Source organism: Barbus barbus (assembly GCF_936440315.1).
Source record: "Barbus barbus genome assembly, chromosome: 15".
NCBI lineage: Eukaryota > Metazoa > Chordata > Actinopteri > Cypriniformes > Cyprinidae > Barbus > Barbus barbus.
In genome coordinates this window covers 21,116,897-21,133,561 of record NC_136743.1, presented here as the reverse complement: position 1 = coordinate 21,133,561, position 16,665 = coordinate 21,116,897, and the positions used below count along the sequence as shown (strand labels likewise).

The following is a 16,665-nucleotide window of genomic DNA, read 5'->3' as shown; positions in this document are numbered from 1 at the left end:
CACAGGATTTCATTAAAAGAACATCATACCAACAGTCAAATATGGTGGTGGTAGTGTGATGGTCTGGGGCTGCTTTACAGCTGCAGGACCTGGGCGACTTGCCATAATTGATGACCATGAATTCTGCACACTATCAGAAAATCCTGAAGGAGAATGTCTGGCCATCAGTTTGTGACCTCAAGCTCAAGCGCACTTGGGTTACGCAGTCCATTCATGCTCGAAAACCCTCCAGTATGGCTTAATTAAAACAATTCTACAAAGAAGAGTGGGCCAAAATTCCTCCACAGCGATGTGAGAGACTCATTGCCAGTTATTGCAAACGCTTGATTGCAGTTGTTGCTGCAAAGGGTGGCACAACCAGTTATTAAATTTAGGGGACAATTACTTTTTCACGTAGTGCCAGGCAGGTTTGGACAGCTTTGTTCCCTTAATAAATTAAATAATTATTTCAAAACTGCTTTTTGTATTTACTCAGGTTATCTTTGTGTAATATTAAAATTTGTTTGATGATCTGAATCATTCAAATGTGAAAAATATGCAAAAGAAAAAAAAAAAAACGGGGCGGGCGGGGCAAAAACTTTTTCACAGCACTGCACACACACACACACACACACACACACACACACACACACACGCACACTTGTTTCACTATCCTTGTGGGGACTCTCATAGGCGTAATGGTTTTTCTACTGTACAGACTGTATATTCACCTAAACTTAGCCCTCACAGGAGACTGTTTGCATTTTTAGATTTTCAAAAAACTTAATTCTGTGTGATTTATAAGCTTGTTTACCCGTGGGGACCTCAATTCCCCACCGTGACACAAGTCCCCATGAGTCTGTGTGTATTCAGGTCCCCACCGGTATATATAAAAACAAAACACACACACAGACACACACTCACAAGTTTGTTTTTGTGAACTGTGGGGATTTTCCATAGACTTCTATTGTTTTTATACTGTACAAACCGTATTTTCTATCGCCCTACACAGGAAACTTTGTGCATTTTTACTTTCTCAAAAAAACAAATTCTGTATGATTTATAAGCCTATTGAAATATGGGGACATGGGGGAATGTCCTCATAAATCACCTTCTCCTTGTAATACCTATGTCATACCCATGTCATTATACAAATTTGTGTCCTCATATGTCACAAACACACACACACACACATTTGCATCCAATTACATTTATATATCTTATTTCTTTTATTTATTCTCGTTACATCTATTTTTCTTATTTATTTATAAATTTTTATGTGAAATGTTCAATGTTAAAAAAAACCCCAATTATGTTGAGGAAAAATTAATTAAACATGTAAGGGGTGACAGAGAATCAGATTTTGTGGAAATCTGCAGAGCTTTCATTGAATTTCTGCAGGCCTAGTTAATATTTAATATTTCTAGAATTATATTACTAAGCACTGCTGATGTGTGTGTTTTTTTGCTAACATTTACCCTGTCTGCTTTAGGCTTCTGCTTTATGGAAAATACTGCAGTCATGTAGAATCGGCCATTTCTCTGTTAGACTTCATCTGTAAGGAAAAAGAGGGTGTTCGACTGAAACTAGAGGTTCAAAACACAATTTCTTTTTCTGTCATAATTACAATATTTCATTCTCATTTTTAGTCATGACCCAGAAAAGAAAATTTTGTTTAGAATGTGCTTTCCCATAACCAAATCACTAAACAATAATTTAAGGTTTTGTAGAGCCTTCTGTTTTCCAGATAATTTATTTTGTGTTGCAGGAATGTTCGAAGAGAGCCAACAATGGGAAATTCACTTTGAGAGACTTGCTTGTGGTTCCCATGCAGCGAGTGCTAAAATACCCACTACTGCTTCAGGTACAGTAACATATACGCTATTAGCATTACATATTGTCCTCTTTTAACACTTTGAATTAACACTAAAGCAATGCATATCACATTTTTTGATGAGCTTTTCTGTATACAGTACTGTCAGAATGGCCCTGTTTAACTGTCCTACTGGTATTTACCACACGGAGGAGCTGTCTGGCTAGTTTTCTCTTATTTTCTAACCACGATGCTACATGAGCTTACAGAATTTCTCACTGCTGTAGGAAAGTTTTATTCTCCTGTTTTCAGATGAATTACAGCTTGTTCAAATCAATCACAACCCGTTTTACATCCATACTTTCTGAGCATTACAAGGCTATCCAAATAAATGTAGAAATGTAGATGTTGCTTGAATGTAGAAATGCATTTTTACAATGTTTTGCAAACTGACAGATGATGATTGACTTACTTTATAAGGTATAAATGCTGTTAAATAGTGAAATTATGAAATCTGGCAGGATAGAGTCGATTCTGAAGTCATCAGATCAACTTTGAAGCCAGTCTCTCAAACCCTCTAGCAGCAACAGCAGCATACCGTATTGAACAAAATGGTCTAGAATAAAATATTTTTTCCTCTCTTTCCTTGGGGTTTAGCAAGATCAATTTCCATCCAACTAGATTTAGAACAGAAAGTGAGTCTGTATCTTGGTGTATGGGCATATTTTAAAGGGAAAGTTCACCCAAAATGTATGCACCTTTATGATATTCCAAACCTGTATGGCTTGATTTTTTTTCTTCCCCTGTGGAACACAAGATATATTTTAATCTTTTCTTTTTTTATTATTATTATTATTTTTCCATGTAAAGAAATGTAAGTCCCAATGGTGTTTAGACCTTTCTGACTTTCAAAATATATTGTTTTAGGCTGTATCTGCTGATAACCTTTGAACTACTTTTCCTAAAATGACCACCAGAGGTGCTATGACCAAACAAATCTACTCTATGCCAGAAAATAAATATAAAAGCAAAAGAAATGTTCTATTTATAGTTGAAATTTTCAATTGTGTAACACAAACTAATTTAATATGTTTATATTAGACTGATTAACTTGATCACTAACCATATAAAAATATTAACGATAGTTAGCAATCTTATATGAAATAGTAGTGGCTTCTTTTGTCTTTCTAGATGATTTGACTGTTCATTTACAATAAAAACAATGTTTCCTAATAAGCCAAGTGACTTTTATAAGTTAAACGTGGAGACGACATATCTAAATGTAAAGAATGTAATCATCACAGTTACTACACTAGTCCTTGCTAAAGTTTTGTATGCGAGAGGTCCTTCACCACAGGACAGAGATGGCATGAGAACAGAAGTGAGTGGACAAGTGTTAGAGATGTGTGTCGCCACACACCTGCCAGCCTGATACATACACACACACACACACACACATAAACAAAAGCAGGGACAGGTGGCAGTGTATCTGACACTCTGCCCCATGCAGTCCTGTTCTCAAGCACATTGTGTCCACTTCCTCTGGAATGACGCAAACATACTTTTTAATATCCTATTGTAGCATATTGGATTTTTTTTTTTGCAGTTGTTTAAATAATAAAGCCTCAAATTCACATCAAATCTAATTTTTACAAACCCAATATGAACCACATAAATGTTGTTTCATATCTGATGTTTTATTTTAGTATCGAGATACAAAATTATTTTAGTATGATAACATTTTTTAATTGTTCAATTATTTTAAATGTCTATATGGTTTTTATTAATCTTATTTAAAAGTTTTTTTTTTTCAGTTCATTTCATATTTATTTTATTTAAAGTAAGAAAAATGTTTTGTTGTTTAACATCTTTAGTTGTCATTAACTAGGATAATCCTGATCTGATTAAATTTGTATTTTTGAAAAATAGTTTCACTCTGAAGGTTCAGATCATATTTCATGTAGTTTTTTGAGATTTATTTGATGCAATTGTAACATCACACATTGCTCTTATGTGGCATTCAGAATATTTTGAATGAGAAATGCGCCAGAGTTTTAGACACTGCATATTCACTATTGTGTAAATATAGTAAATACAGTCTGACACTTATGTCATTTATGTTATGTTTTTTTCAGTCCTCCCTTCGTTTTGTATTTTTTGCCTTTGTGCTGATGCGTAAGTCATTACTATGGCAACTAGGGTAGATATTGACTACTGTACACTGTCGGCACAAATGAATCAAATTTCATAATTTGCAAAAAGACAGTGTAGATTAAAAAAACAAAAACACATACAGATCACCACTATCAGTGAGTTTTGAGACAGAAATACAGATGAATGTGTGAAAGGGGCAGGATTTACTGGTAGAGCTACGGTGACGAACACTGAAATCTCATTCATCTGTAAGGTAGGTAATTGGGTCTCCATAAGCTCCTGCTCCATGTTATACCTCCAATACGTTTAGGAATATACGCACACCTGAGTCTAGGTGCATGTCCTCACACACACATTCCCAAACACACACGCTTGAGCTTCCATCAAAGTCACAGCAGTGGTCTGGGTCAGAATGTAAATCTGGAAAGAGTGCTGAACTTTCTAACCACCTTGTTTACTCGCTGCGATTGGGCTGTTTGTCTCTCTCCAGCAGCATTCGATTGCACTGTGAAAACAAATGCATGTTTCTGATGAGCTGCACAGATTTCACACTTGGAACAACACCATTTCTCTCCCGGCATGTTTGTGTGCTCACGAGTCTGTTTGCGCACAAATCCAAAGGCCAGATTTGTTTATCAAGTTAATTAGTTATATAATAGCGTGGATCTCAAAAGGTTCTGTTGACGTTCTTCTCCATATCGTGGAATAAATCTGGTTCAAATCAAATTGTCCGGCATTCCATCAAAACTGACCTGGCGTGCTCATTGGAAACTTGGCACTGCAGAAGTTTTTAGTGAAGCAGTCTTGACTCTTCAAGGTTTTGATGATGATGTTGTGTCTTAATTTCTTGACAGAACAGGGAATGAACTCCGTTTCAAAGACATATATGTGTGATCATAAAGAAAAGGATAAATGATTCAAAATATCTAGTTTAAAAAACAAATCAAATTCTTAGAAATATGCTTTAAATAGTTTCCTAAAACTTTTTTTTTACATTTGTACAAACATATTTAATTTGTTAAAAGTTTATTTTAAATATTAATAAGTAGTTAAGCACTTACACGCGAAAACAAGATATTGTGGCCGCAATTTAACTAAACCAAAATGAGGGAACTTATTAGGACAACATGGCCATGATTTACCCAAAATGATGGAAAGAATTAATAAAATGTGTGATTTATCTAATTTTCCTCGCATGAGTAATCCTCACATGTCATGTGCGTAGGTCTGTTTCTAATTCATCGTTTCATTGTTTTCTAATAAGAAATAATAAAATACTATGCCAAACTACTTCTTTCATTTCAAGAATTTCACTGTTTTAATGAGGATTTTTTTCTACTTTTTATATCTGGACAGTATCATCACAACTCCAAAATGTATTTAAAAAATGAAAAACGTGCTCATCGTAAAAGAGGTGAATTCAACTAATTTTCTCTCATTTTTTATTATAGGAATTGGTGAAATATACTAGCGACAACACAGAAAAGAGCAACCTACGATTAGCCCTTGATGCCATGAGAGTAAGTATAGATTTCTTATGGAATCTACATAAAAATATTATTAGAGATTACTAAATGCTCAAAGAACACATAAAATGTCTTTACATGTGCAATTTTATTCCCTGCTTGATTTATTTCCTACGGAACCTGAATGTTTGTCAGAGATTTTCCATTTTTTAGTAGTCAATAGGTTTTCATTTTGTCGCATTCATGAACCATGGCTACTTGCTAGCTGGTTGCAGGTCACATGTAGATTTTAAGAAGTACTGTGTAGTTTGGTCAGTGTTCAGGAGTACACTTCATGGCCTCAAAGTTAACACATATAGACTAAAAGCCACACAACTCTCATCATTACAATCTCTTTAGCATGTGCCATCAGTATAAGATCATCCCTGCGTATACTTGGGAATGTTTTCTGTAATATCGATGAGATTATGGGCTTCTTGTATGTGAAGTGATGTCAACGGCTCATTTCAGTTTCACTGGCAGAGTAGGTGGAAAGTAGATTAATGGCTATGTGAGACGCCGTAATGGAACAGAGGCCTGCGATGATTTAATTTGTTGGAATTATCATCTCAGTGTTGATTGGTTTAGCTGGATGGGAGCTGTGAGAGTTGCTCAGACAGGGACTGAGCTCATCTACCTGCCTGCCTGTAAAATGGTGTTTAATTTAGACTCATCAGTGAGTGTTTGAGTAGAGGCTGCCTTTTAAAATGGAAATCAGCCGAGATCCACATCATCCCAGTGGGGTGCTTTAAAAGGCCTCTTTCAGTATTTGGAGATGTTTGTATGTGTGTGTGTGTTACTTTTGATCCATTTAATGCCTCCATGCCAAAAAAGACATTTATGCTGTTATATAAATGCTGTTTCCACCAAAATACACTAACCATTTCTTTTTGAACCTTGCCTTATACACAGCGGCATTGTCGTTAGAATAGAAAAGGGTCCTGTCCCAACTGTTGGTATAAACTTAGAAGCTCACAGTTCCCTAGAATATCATTATATGCTTAAACATTAAGATTTGGTCTCATGGAAATTACTAAAGTAGTCAAACCTGTTCATTAGAAGGGGGTGTCCCAATACTTTTGTCAATATAGTGTATTAAGCAGCACAACTACAGTATTTTCAACATTGATAATAAGAGAGGTTTCTTGAGCAGGAAATCAGCATATTAGAATGGATCTTGTGACAACGAAGACTAATTAATTAATTTTCCTGTTTATTTTGCTTGGATTTTCCCCTCCATAAATTAGTATCTATATGATATGTGCATGAATCTAGGTCAGTTTTCTTTTCTTTCATTAAACAGGACTTAGCCCAGTATGTAAATGAGGTGAAAAGAGACGTTGAGACTCTGAGGGAGATTGATCAGTATCAGAGATCCATTGAGAATTTGGTAAGTTGTACATAAAAACATGACCTTTGCTTTAAAAAGCATAGTTTACTCATGTCATCATCCCTTCTGTCCATGAATGTCCCTTCACAGAACCAGCGCTTACATTCTTATGGAAGACCGAAGGGTGACGGTGAAGTCCGTTTGGTGTCAAATGTGGACAAGCGTAGACAGGACAGGTGAGTCTTAAGGCAAAAACCTTTACTGCAATCCACTCTTGTTTTTACTTCCATGTCATGATGTGTCGATGTTGCAGACATATTTTTTTGTTCGACGTCGCTGTAATTGTCTGCAAGAGGCACGGGGACAACTATGAGATGAAGGAAGTGATTGACCTCAACCATTTCAAGATCACCAATAACCCCACTACTGATAAGAACTGCAGAAAGGTCAGTGAGAAACACAGTAACATGAATGTTTGTAGACTCAGAAAACTACACCTAAACATCAAACAGTCATATTTTTCTCATGATCCCAGAATCTGCTATTCATTATATTGTTCCATTCTGAAAGGTTTCAATTCAAGTGTTCTGTAGAATAGAAATCATTCCGGTACTTGCCTTCTTCACAGATGGCTCCAGTAACTCTCCTTTAGATCTCCTTTGAACAGTATTTGCAGTTTTTGTTTTTCCTCTTTTAAAATGTTTACGTCTTCTAGGTTGCTGTAGTACATCCCAGTATCCAAACCATTTTAAGGGCAGTGTGACTCACCAAAGTGCATTTTTATGTAAATTAGTCGTGCTGTTGTAAGCTCTTTAAAACGCTTAAGTCAGTAAAATGTTCACATGCAGAACATAGGAAAAGTTGAGGTCTTCATCATTTCTGATATACATGCTTTAAAAATGTTCTTATATCAAGTAAATCATGCTTAAAATACAAGAAACAAATGTTTGAACAACTTTCAGGAACTACTGCTTCTCAATGCAGCTTTTCAGTTACAATATAATCTTTTTTATTTTATTTTAAAGCCAACAGATATAGCAGCTGAGTTGTATTAATGCATTTCTTCATTTAAATAGGCTTATACTAAAAAAAGATTTTGTGAGCGTTGTCTCCTGAGTATTCATGAGATGAGCACTCATGCGATGCCCTTTTGTTGTTGTCTTTTCTCTCCATATACATTTCTTACAGAGATGAATAACATAATACGGAACTATTTAAAAGCATGTAAATAAAGAAAACAACTTTCACATAACTATTCAGGTTATTATTTCAATAAATCTTCCTAGTCATTTAATTTAAATATTACTTTAAATTGATACACCGACAGACGTTTTTTAAATCTGTTTTAAGTATTTTTTATATTTTTCCTCACACCTATTTGGAATATATTTTATATTATAAATTAAATATATTTAAAATAGAATATAAATAATAATATATGAATTTTGAATTGAATTGCATTAATTAGCAAAGTTAAATATATTACAAATGAATTTATATATATATATATAATTTGTAGTGTGTGTGTGCGCGTGCGTGTGTGTGTGAACTGTGAGTCAACATATGAGTCACTTTTCATTCAACAACTTGAGATTTTAACAGCCAGGCCTTAAAAAATAAATAAATCAGCCTGTCTCTTAGACTGTAATGGTGAGTGTCACTAAGATCAGGCTGGAGAGCCCATGGCAGACTGTGGCAGACAGATGTTTCTGCTCTTTATGAGGGTTGATGGATGGTGACGGATTGCTGCAGCATGTCAAGTCAAATTCTGCATGCTGAACCAACTGCTGTGGAAAGACTTGGTTGCTTTTGACGATAAACAGTCTAAAGTCTGTATTCATTGTGCAGAGTTTTCCACGTCATGTGAATCAGAAGTGGCCATAGTAAGTGTAGTGTGTGTATAGAGGTTGCAGAGCTGTGTACTCAGATCGATGTGTTTTTAATTTGTTAAGGTGGACAGCTCAACCTCAGGCTACCTTTGGTTTCTGATGTTCTTTTGGGGCTTGGCAATAGTGATACAGATTTAAAAATAATGCGGATATGTCTTTAAACTTTTGATATTTTTTTCTCTTTTATGCCTTTCACCAAAAGGAAGGTTTCTTCTGAACAGATGGTCTGGTGAAATCTGTCTCAAGGAGACCTTGGCCAGGCAAAGCCCCGCTGGCTTTTCTGTTTGAAGTGCCTTTCTGCCCCTCCTCAGGACACATACACACACTTACACTGATGGATCTTATTCCTTCATGTCTTTGACAAGACCTGTACACTTCTGCAGACTGTCTCCAAAACACATGCCCACAGACATGGACATATTGGAAATCTTTAAAAAAATATAGTTAAACTTCACAACAACCATCATTAATAACTTTTATAAATATGATCACATTACATAATGTTCAAAACAGTAGTTTTAGAGGAAAGAAAAGTTACTGATGCCACGATATTTGGTTTGCTTGTTTATATTGCAAACATACTAGGGCTTTAACAATTAAAAAAAAAAACTGGAGTGCAGAAATCTGGTCTGGATTTAATTTAAAAATTACAATTATAAATTAATGTTTTTTTTTTTTTTTCAATTAACTGAAAGATGAGGATTTTGTTGTATTTATTCCATATTTTTAATTAGCTTAAACAGTTTTTTTTTTTTTTTTCAAATTAATTTAAGTTTGAATAATTTTGTGTTTTTGTCATTTTTATTCACATATACACTGAATGGTAATAGTTAGTGATGAATGTGTCCACTCCCCCAAGGTTGCCTCTGGCTGTCTATTGCTGTGTAAAATAAAATGAGCCCCCTTTTTCCTCACCCACCAACCCTCACTGCCATCACAACTTTAAACCAAACACCATAACCCCTTAATATTCTAATACAGTAAATTTGTCTTTTTTAATTATTATTTTTACAAAATGTGTTGAGGTATATCCATAATGAAGAGGTAGATCTTTACATGTAAGTCTAATTTGTATTTTTTGCAGTTATTTTGTTATTTGTCTTGTCCTCTGGCAGTGGTGCTACGGGTTCTACCTCACTCACCAGCAGGGGCAGAGTGGATTTGAGTTCCTGTTCAAGACAAAAGAGTTGAAGAAGAAATGGCTGGACCAGTTTGAGATGGCCATGTGAGTGTGAAACTCAAAATCCCAATTCTGTCACCACCCTCATGTCGTCCCAAACCTGAATGACTTTCTTTGCTCAGTGGAACTCAATAGGAGACATTTTGTTTTGCTGTTTTCTGTGCAATCCACATTATACAAATTAAAGTAAAGGACCAGAGAATTCAAGCTTAAAAAACACAGAAGGTATTGGGTGGCACAAACGTAGGAATTTAAGTTCAGTGCTGTAATTTTGGTACTGTTCTGTGATGTGTGACAAACTCCGAATTCCAGGAAAGCAGGATCTAAATGCAAGAGGTACTTCACTGAACTAAACTAACAATAACACTAAGTGGCATAGTTAGTTTACTGGGGTTTATATATACACAGGGGAAGACAATCAAGGGAACCAATCGACAAAAAGACTACAAAGGGACAAAGACCAGACACAGAAAACTGGAACACAACTTGAACATGAAAGTCCAATACAATTTCTTACAAACACACAGTTTTTCACTTCACAAGATTTTAATTGATGGACTGAAGTTGTCAATTACTTGTGGATTTTGTTGTATTTATCATCCATTTGAACTCTCATTCTGACGGCACCCATTCACTGAACTGAATCCACTGCTGAGCAAGTTATGTAATGCTAAATTTCCCCACATGTATTCTGATCTGTTTATACCGTCATAATGGACCACTTTTATGAGGGTGATTAAACGACAAATATTTTCATTTAAAATGAAATAAGTAGGTGACCTTTCACACTGCATTCAAATGCTCCCTGGAACTTTGGTCAATGCAAATTCCAGAGTAGTGCATATGACAATATGAATCTACTTTTTTAAGCTAGAGAGAGGAAACATTTGCACACATCATCTTACTTTCAATAAGGCATTCGATGTTTTTATAATGATGTCATTTGATGTCAAGCAGCTTACTTCTTTCTAGTACATGGTGACATCCTGTGCCTGGGATGTTGTTGAGATTTGATAGCACAATGTATTTACTCTGGAAGAAATGAAAAGAGAGACGGAGAGGAAAACTAACGAGAGTTCTGATTTAGAAATTGTGTAGGTTAAAGAGGATACGCTGTTCTTTGTGCCGAGAGTCTGTAATGATGTTTCCCCTCCTGCTTGATTTATATGTCACCCTTTAAAAATGTGTTTCTGTACACGCACGTATACGTGTGGTTGACTGCATGATGATCTGAAGGGTGCATTCAAACAACAAATTACACCTGCCGCATGCACACAGCTCTCTTGATGCAAGAATCAATCTTAGAGTTGTTCGGGTAAAGAGCTTCCCCACTGCTCTGATTCGTGTCCAGAATTTGAAGGTCTGGTCCTGGCCCCGTGGGCCACAACATTCACTAGCGCTTGGCCCCCGTTCACTCTGTCCTCTTAAACATGCAGTTTGTCACATGCTCATTTTTCCAATCAGCCAACATTGCACCATTGGTTTACCGTATTTCTGATTTTCCATTTCAGATCTAATATTCGGCCTGAGAATGCCACATTTAACTCTCACCACTTCAGGATGCACACTTTTGAGAGGGCCACCAGCTGCAGCTCCTGTCATATGCTTCTCAGGTGAGCTGGCTTTGTACTTCTGAGACATTTTGTGTGCTGAAATAAGTTAAAGGGGTCATGAACTGAGAAACCAAAATTCCCTTGATCTTTTGACATATAAGAGGTCATTGTACAATAAAAAATATCCTGTAAGTTTCAGAACTCAAAACTTTGTTGTTAGTCTAAAAACAGCTTATACTGAAGGCAATCTGCCAAAATGACAGCTTTTGGTGTGTTCTACTCTATGGTGCTACTCTATGATGCTAGAGACATAACCATGCGTAACCTGAGACGTTCTCTTCTGAGGGAACTTTGAACTGCATCCTCTAGCGGTTGCTATGGGGTACGGTATACCCATGCTGAGGAGAGTGCATGCCAAACACCAAGGCGAGCACTAAGTACCAACTCTACCAAGGTTACGGGAGTTGCCCCTAAGATGCCTTGATGGCTGTCAATGACATAATCCCTTTGGCCATAGACCTGAGCTGCATTCCCAATGAACTTACCTGTTAAGGGCTGGGCTTGAGGAAGCCTGAACCCAGGGCAGAGCTCGAAGGCTTGGAATCAGAAACAAAGAGATTCCTTTAAAGGGCACCTGTTATGCAAAATCCACTTTTACTTGGTGTTTGAAAATAAATGTGTGTGTTACTGAGGCAGAGACAGGCCTAGGAACCCCATGTGACTGTGAAATGCTCAAGGGAGCGTGCTCAGAGCGCATGTTGACTGGAAATGGCCACCTCACTGAAAAACCCTCCAATTGAGGGGAGCATCGCCAGCTCAACCAGAGTAGTCATAGGATAGGCTCCAGAGCATTATACTCATACATAACTTGTAGGAGCGAAGCACCCAACTCTCGGAATGAGAGGGGGACACAGACGCTTGACTTGACACCCTCTAGAGCAAGGGGAGCACTGCTAAGCTCGACCTTTAGAGCAACCTAATAGGGAGGCAGAAAGGCCTAACAACCTGGCTTAGTTGCTTAATGGAGCTCTAAGAAGCAGAGATCTTGACTCACAGAATGAGAGGCGAACTCAACACTCGGTTGGGAGTGGCGTGCTCATAGGTGACCCTCTATGGCAGGGGTCGGCAAGTAAGTTTGGCATCGGGCCCAAAAAAAATTTGCCACTAGATGGCGGGTCAGAACATAGTCAAAGGACAATTTAAGAAATGAATTGATGAAAAATGCAACTAGAATTGCCTGTGACAGACTGTTACAATGTCTTTTGTAACTGGTAGTGAGCTGTTACTCTGTGTTAAATCCTGTACGAGGACAGTCATAAACAAACAAGCCACATTTTTGTGGCAGTGTCCGGCAGAGTATATGAGCGGAGTGGAGCGTCAACAATTTACCCTCCACGCTCTGAGCAGTTAATAATCACTCTGCTACGGGTTCACCATTTCCTACTCCACACTCACTGATATCAGAAACACTGCTCCGTGTCTAAAGTATTTCAGTATGTTTGAAATATCACAGTTCTGTTCATCACGTATATTAAAAAATAAAATAAATAAAATAACAGGAGTGTTTCAAAGTGACTTATTGGAACACTAGTGTGCAAACTTTTTTCCTACCACGTCCACATGACTAATAACATGGTTGTCAGCATTATGATAGCTGTTTTTTGCGGTGCAAATTTTGTTTATGATGAAAATAACAACTTTTCATCAGTTATTTTTACCTACGGATCGATGCATTTCTTATAGATTTCTGCTCATTTGAAATCGGATACAGATGAAGTAGCACTGTAAGATTACATATGTTTGAATATTGAGAGAGCGATTGCGTGTGAACAAGTGTTGTAGTACTTGTTTAAATCATGCTTTCAGCTGAAAATATTCAGTATCTAGACTAGAAGGAACGAACAAATTCCTTGAACTATAACTTACCGCTCATGTCCATTGCTCATCATATAGTCTCATTCTTTCTGATTTGAGTGATCCTTCTCCATCAAGCTAGCTAAATATTAACATGTGAATTCTTGCTAAATATGCAGTTATATTACGGATCGTTGGCATGAATTGTACTTGTGATGGTGGAGCGCTCTTGGAGCGAGTGAAAACCACAACGCTCCGACTTTTAAAAAATCCGTTCCTCGGTCCATTCAAAATCACACCGCTCCGCGCTCCGTTCACATACTCTGATTGCGAGTAACTGTTGCTGTCATGACAGATTTATTTCAGAACCCGCCACTATCAAAATAATCTGGCTAGCACTGCTAGCTCAAACGAAAGCAGCCCACCAGGGAGGCAGAAGGTGGCCTAACAACTTGGAGTGGCTGCCAACCAGAGCTCCTGAGAGCAGACGCTCAGCTCTCTGAATGGGAGAGGAACTCAGACGCTCAGTTTGAGAGTAGTGACTCAATGAGGGGAGCACTTCTAAGCTCAACCAAAAGAGCAGCCTAACAGGGAGGCAGAGCGAGTCCTAACAACCTGAGGTGGCTGCTCAACGGAGCTCCAGGCACAGGAGAACTCTGTGAGAGAAGACCTCAGACGCTCAATTGGGAGCGGCATGCTCTAGGTCGAAAGGTGCACTGTTAGGTTCAACCTGCTCAAGGAGCAGAGGGCTTGACTCTCAGTAATGAGAGAAGAACCCAGCTCGACCGGAATGAGCTGTCAATTGGCTAGGGGCAGAGTTCCTAACTCTCAGGCAGAGTGAAGGACTCACATGATCTGGTTAGGAGTGGCGAGCTCATAAAAGACTCTCCCGCATTAAAGGGAGTACTTCCAAGTGATTGGAAGTACTCCAGGAATTGGATCCAACTTAGAAGGGGATCATGTGTTCCAACAGGGAGCAGCAGGCTCTCACCATAGAGACAACTAACCAAGGAGGTGACAAGGATGGGCCTGACAACTCCGTATGGTTGCACATGGAGTTCTCAGGAGTGGCACTCTCGGCTCTCTGGCTGAGGCAGTCCCTCATAGCTTATACAGGGAGCGGTAGGCTTCTAGCTAACGCTCACAGCGCAGGGAGAAATTGCTAGATTGGAATATTCCTCAAGTACTGCCCTGCTCAACCTGAAACCTACCCCCTCAAGGACACCCAGAGGGCCTTCGAGGTTGTAGCGCTAAGGTTAGGGAACCAGATTCTGCGCCGATGACCTTCTCACAAGTAGCCCTTAAGCTAGCGAAAGGGGAGTACGGTTAAGCCCCTAGCCCCAGAGAGCATGATACTCTACCACACCCAACAGTGGGAACAGCAGCACCAGCTCAGTTCAGGGCCAAGCATAAGGAGGCTTGCAAGCCAACACTTGAGCACAGAGAGTCATACAACCCCGAATGAAAGTAAAGGCACAGAAAATTGGCTCTCGGAGTGCAGTATAATGTGGTTATCTGATAAGGACATGATATAAATCATATGTCCAACAACTGCAAACAGATATCCACATTATACAATTCCTTATATATAAAGAATTATAAACAGCAGGAAATTACTGATAGGGAAAGATTTCCCGTCAAGTCCTTTCCATGCTCTGCCCACCAACCATGAATTGGGCAAGGGACAGAAAATTCTCACCACAACGCGCTGCATGCATTCTGCTCCTGTGGGATCTAAACATGCTTTGTTCACGCACTAGATTACCTCAGAAACACTATTCGCGCGAGAGGCAAACGCACTCATGCAAATGCTATCTACAACCTTGGGTCAATGGTGAAGTACTCACCTCCCCTCTATGTAGTCCCACGAATGCATCACGATGAGCACAAGCCGTCTCCTTGTGAGTCGAGCATGTTCAATTCATGCTTATCCCTTAAAAAGAAATAAGCAATGGATGCAATGAACACATTCAACTCCCTCGAGAGCTGAACATGCTTACTGCTGCTACCACACATACAACACGCGAGCCGTGTGACACTTGGGGTATCAGAGCAAAGCCACTGCCAAGAGAACATGCACTCCTAGTCATGCTTAGCTTTCTGCTAACATACACAAATGGTCAGTGAAGATGAAGAAGAGGATGACATGTTCTCTCAGTACCCTTTTATACTGTGGTCGTGCTGATAATGAACATACACAAGTGTTAGCCAATCATAGCAGTGGGGAGTTACGTCCATGTCTACAATCCACCATGCCTATTCAAACAGAGCATTCTGATGAAGGGGGTTAAAAACAGGACAGAAAATAGCATATTACTTCTAAATTATGTTTTTTGATGGAAAAAACTTGATAACATTATAAGTGGACCTCAGAGAACAGTACAAAATAAAAAAGCAGTTCATGTTGTGTTTAAAGACCCTGTTTGATATTTTGAATTAAACCTGAGAGATTTCTGTCCCTTTATTGACAGTACAGGTAACCAAAAGTTTAATGATTCAAATATTGTAAAAAGTAGTCCATATGAATTGAATGATTTAATCCAAGTCATAAATGCATAAATGCATGTCAAGCTAGTAGGGTTGAGCATCAACTGTATTTCATGAGCTTCATTAGGGGTGGGCGATATGACCATAATCTTATATCACTATATGAGTAATTTTATTTCAGGGTAACGATATCTGTATATATCACAATATCGTTATTTTTGCTTTAAATGAGGTCTTTGTTTTCAATTTTTGATACCATATAAATTTCATAATTCTTGTCATCAGTGTCAATATCACCAAAAAACTAATACTAGCCTAAAAAAAAAGGTAAACAGTCAGCGATTAAATAAGAAACTAATTACAAGCAATAGGACCAAAAAACTACAGTAGAACAAATTAAAAAAAATTAAATAAAAAATAAATATATAAAGGGCCGTAGCTGGGGTCCCCCATGCAGGTTGTACCCATGGGCCTTGTTTGAAATCATGTAAGTAGCACAAATAAATAAATAGAACAAAGATACAAATTAAACAATGTTTAAGGATTTTTATTTTTTTAAGTTTGTAGTGTCCAGGTACAGAAACTGAATAACCAAATGTAAAATATCATTGCATAGTTTTCACTGTATAAATTAAATATAGATGAATTCTGTCTAAAACTACAAAGTAATTCAGTAAAGAGTAGTGAGCGATTTTCTCTCTTTTAATTTCTTGGATTAACATTTAAGGTATGGTCACTTTAAGAGACATAGCACAGCAACGTCATGTGAGTGTGTAGCCGCGATAAGAGACGATAGTCCAACATTTCTACCAGTTAATCACGTTATCACCCACCCCAAGCTCCATGCATGTGCATTGATCAGTGTTTATATATATATATATATATATATAAATAAAATCCTAAATGTAATATGTATGATGT

General features: G+C 37.7%; 1 protein-coding gene across 2 annotated transcripts in view; it reads left to right on the top strand.

Annotated features, from left to right (window-relative positions):
• The window catches only part of LOC306881367 (guanine nucleotide exchange factor VAV3-like), a 47,081-nt gene that overhangs the window by 10,785 nt on the left and 19,631 nt on the right, over nt 1–16,665 (top strand). For both annotated transcript variants that reach the window (XM_079435447.1, XM_079435446.1), the window contains exons 9-16: nt 1,472–1,571; nt 1,748–1,843; nt 5,398–5,466; nt 6,755–6,841; nt 6,932–7,017; nt 7,095–7,227; nt 9,786–9,895; nt 11,362–11,463. In XM_079435447.1, the coding sequence (XP_079291573.1) occupies nt 1,472–1,571; nt 1,748–1,843; nt 5,398–5,466; nt 6,755–6,841; nt 6,932–7,017; nt 7,095–7,227; nt 9,786–9,895; nt 11,362–11,463 (783 nt within the window). The remainder of the gene's footprint in view (nt 1–1,471; nt 1,572–1,747; nt 1,844–5,397; nt 5,467–6,754; nt 6,842–6,931; nt 7,018–7,094; nt 7,228–9,785; nt 9,896–11,361; nt 11,464–16,665) is intronic.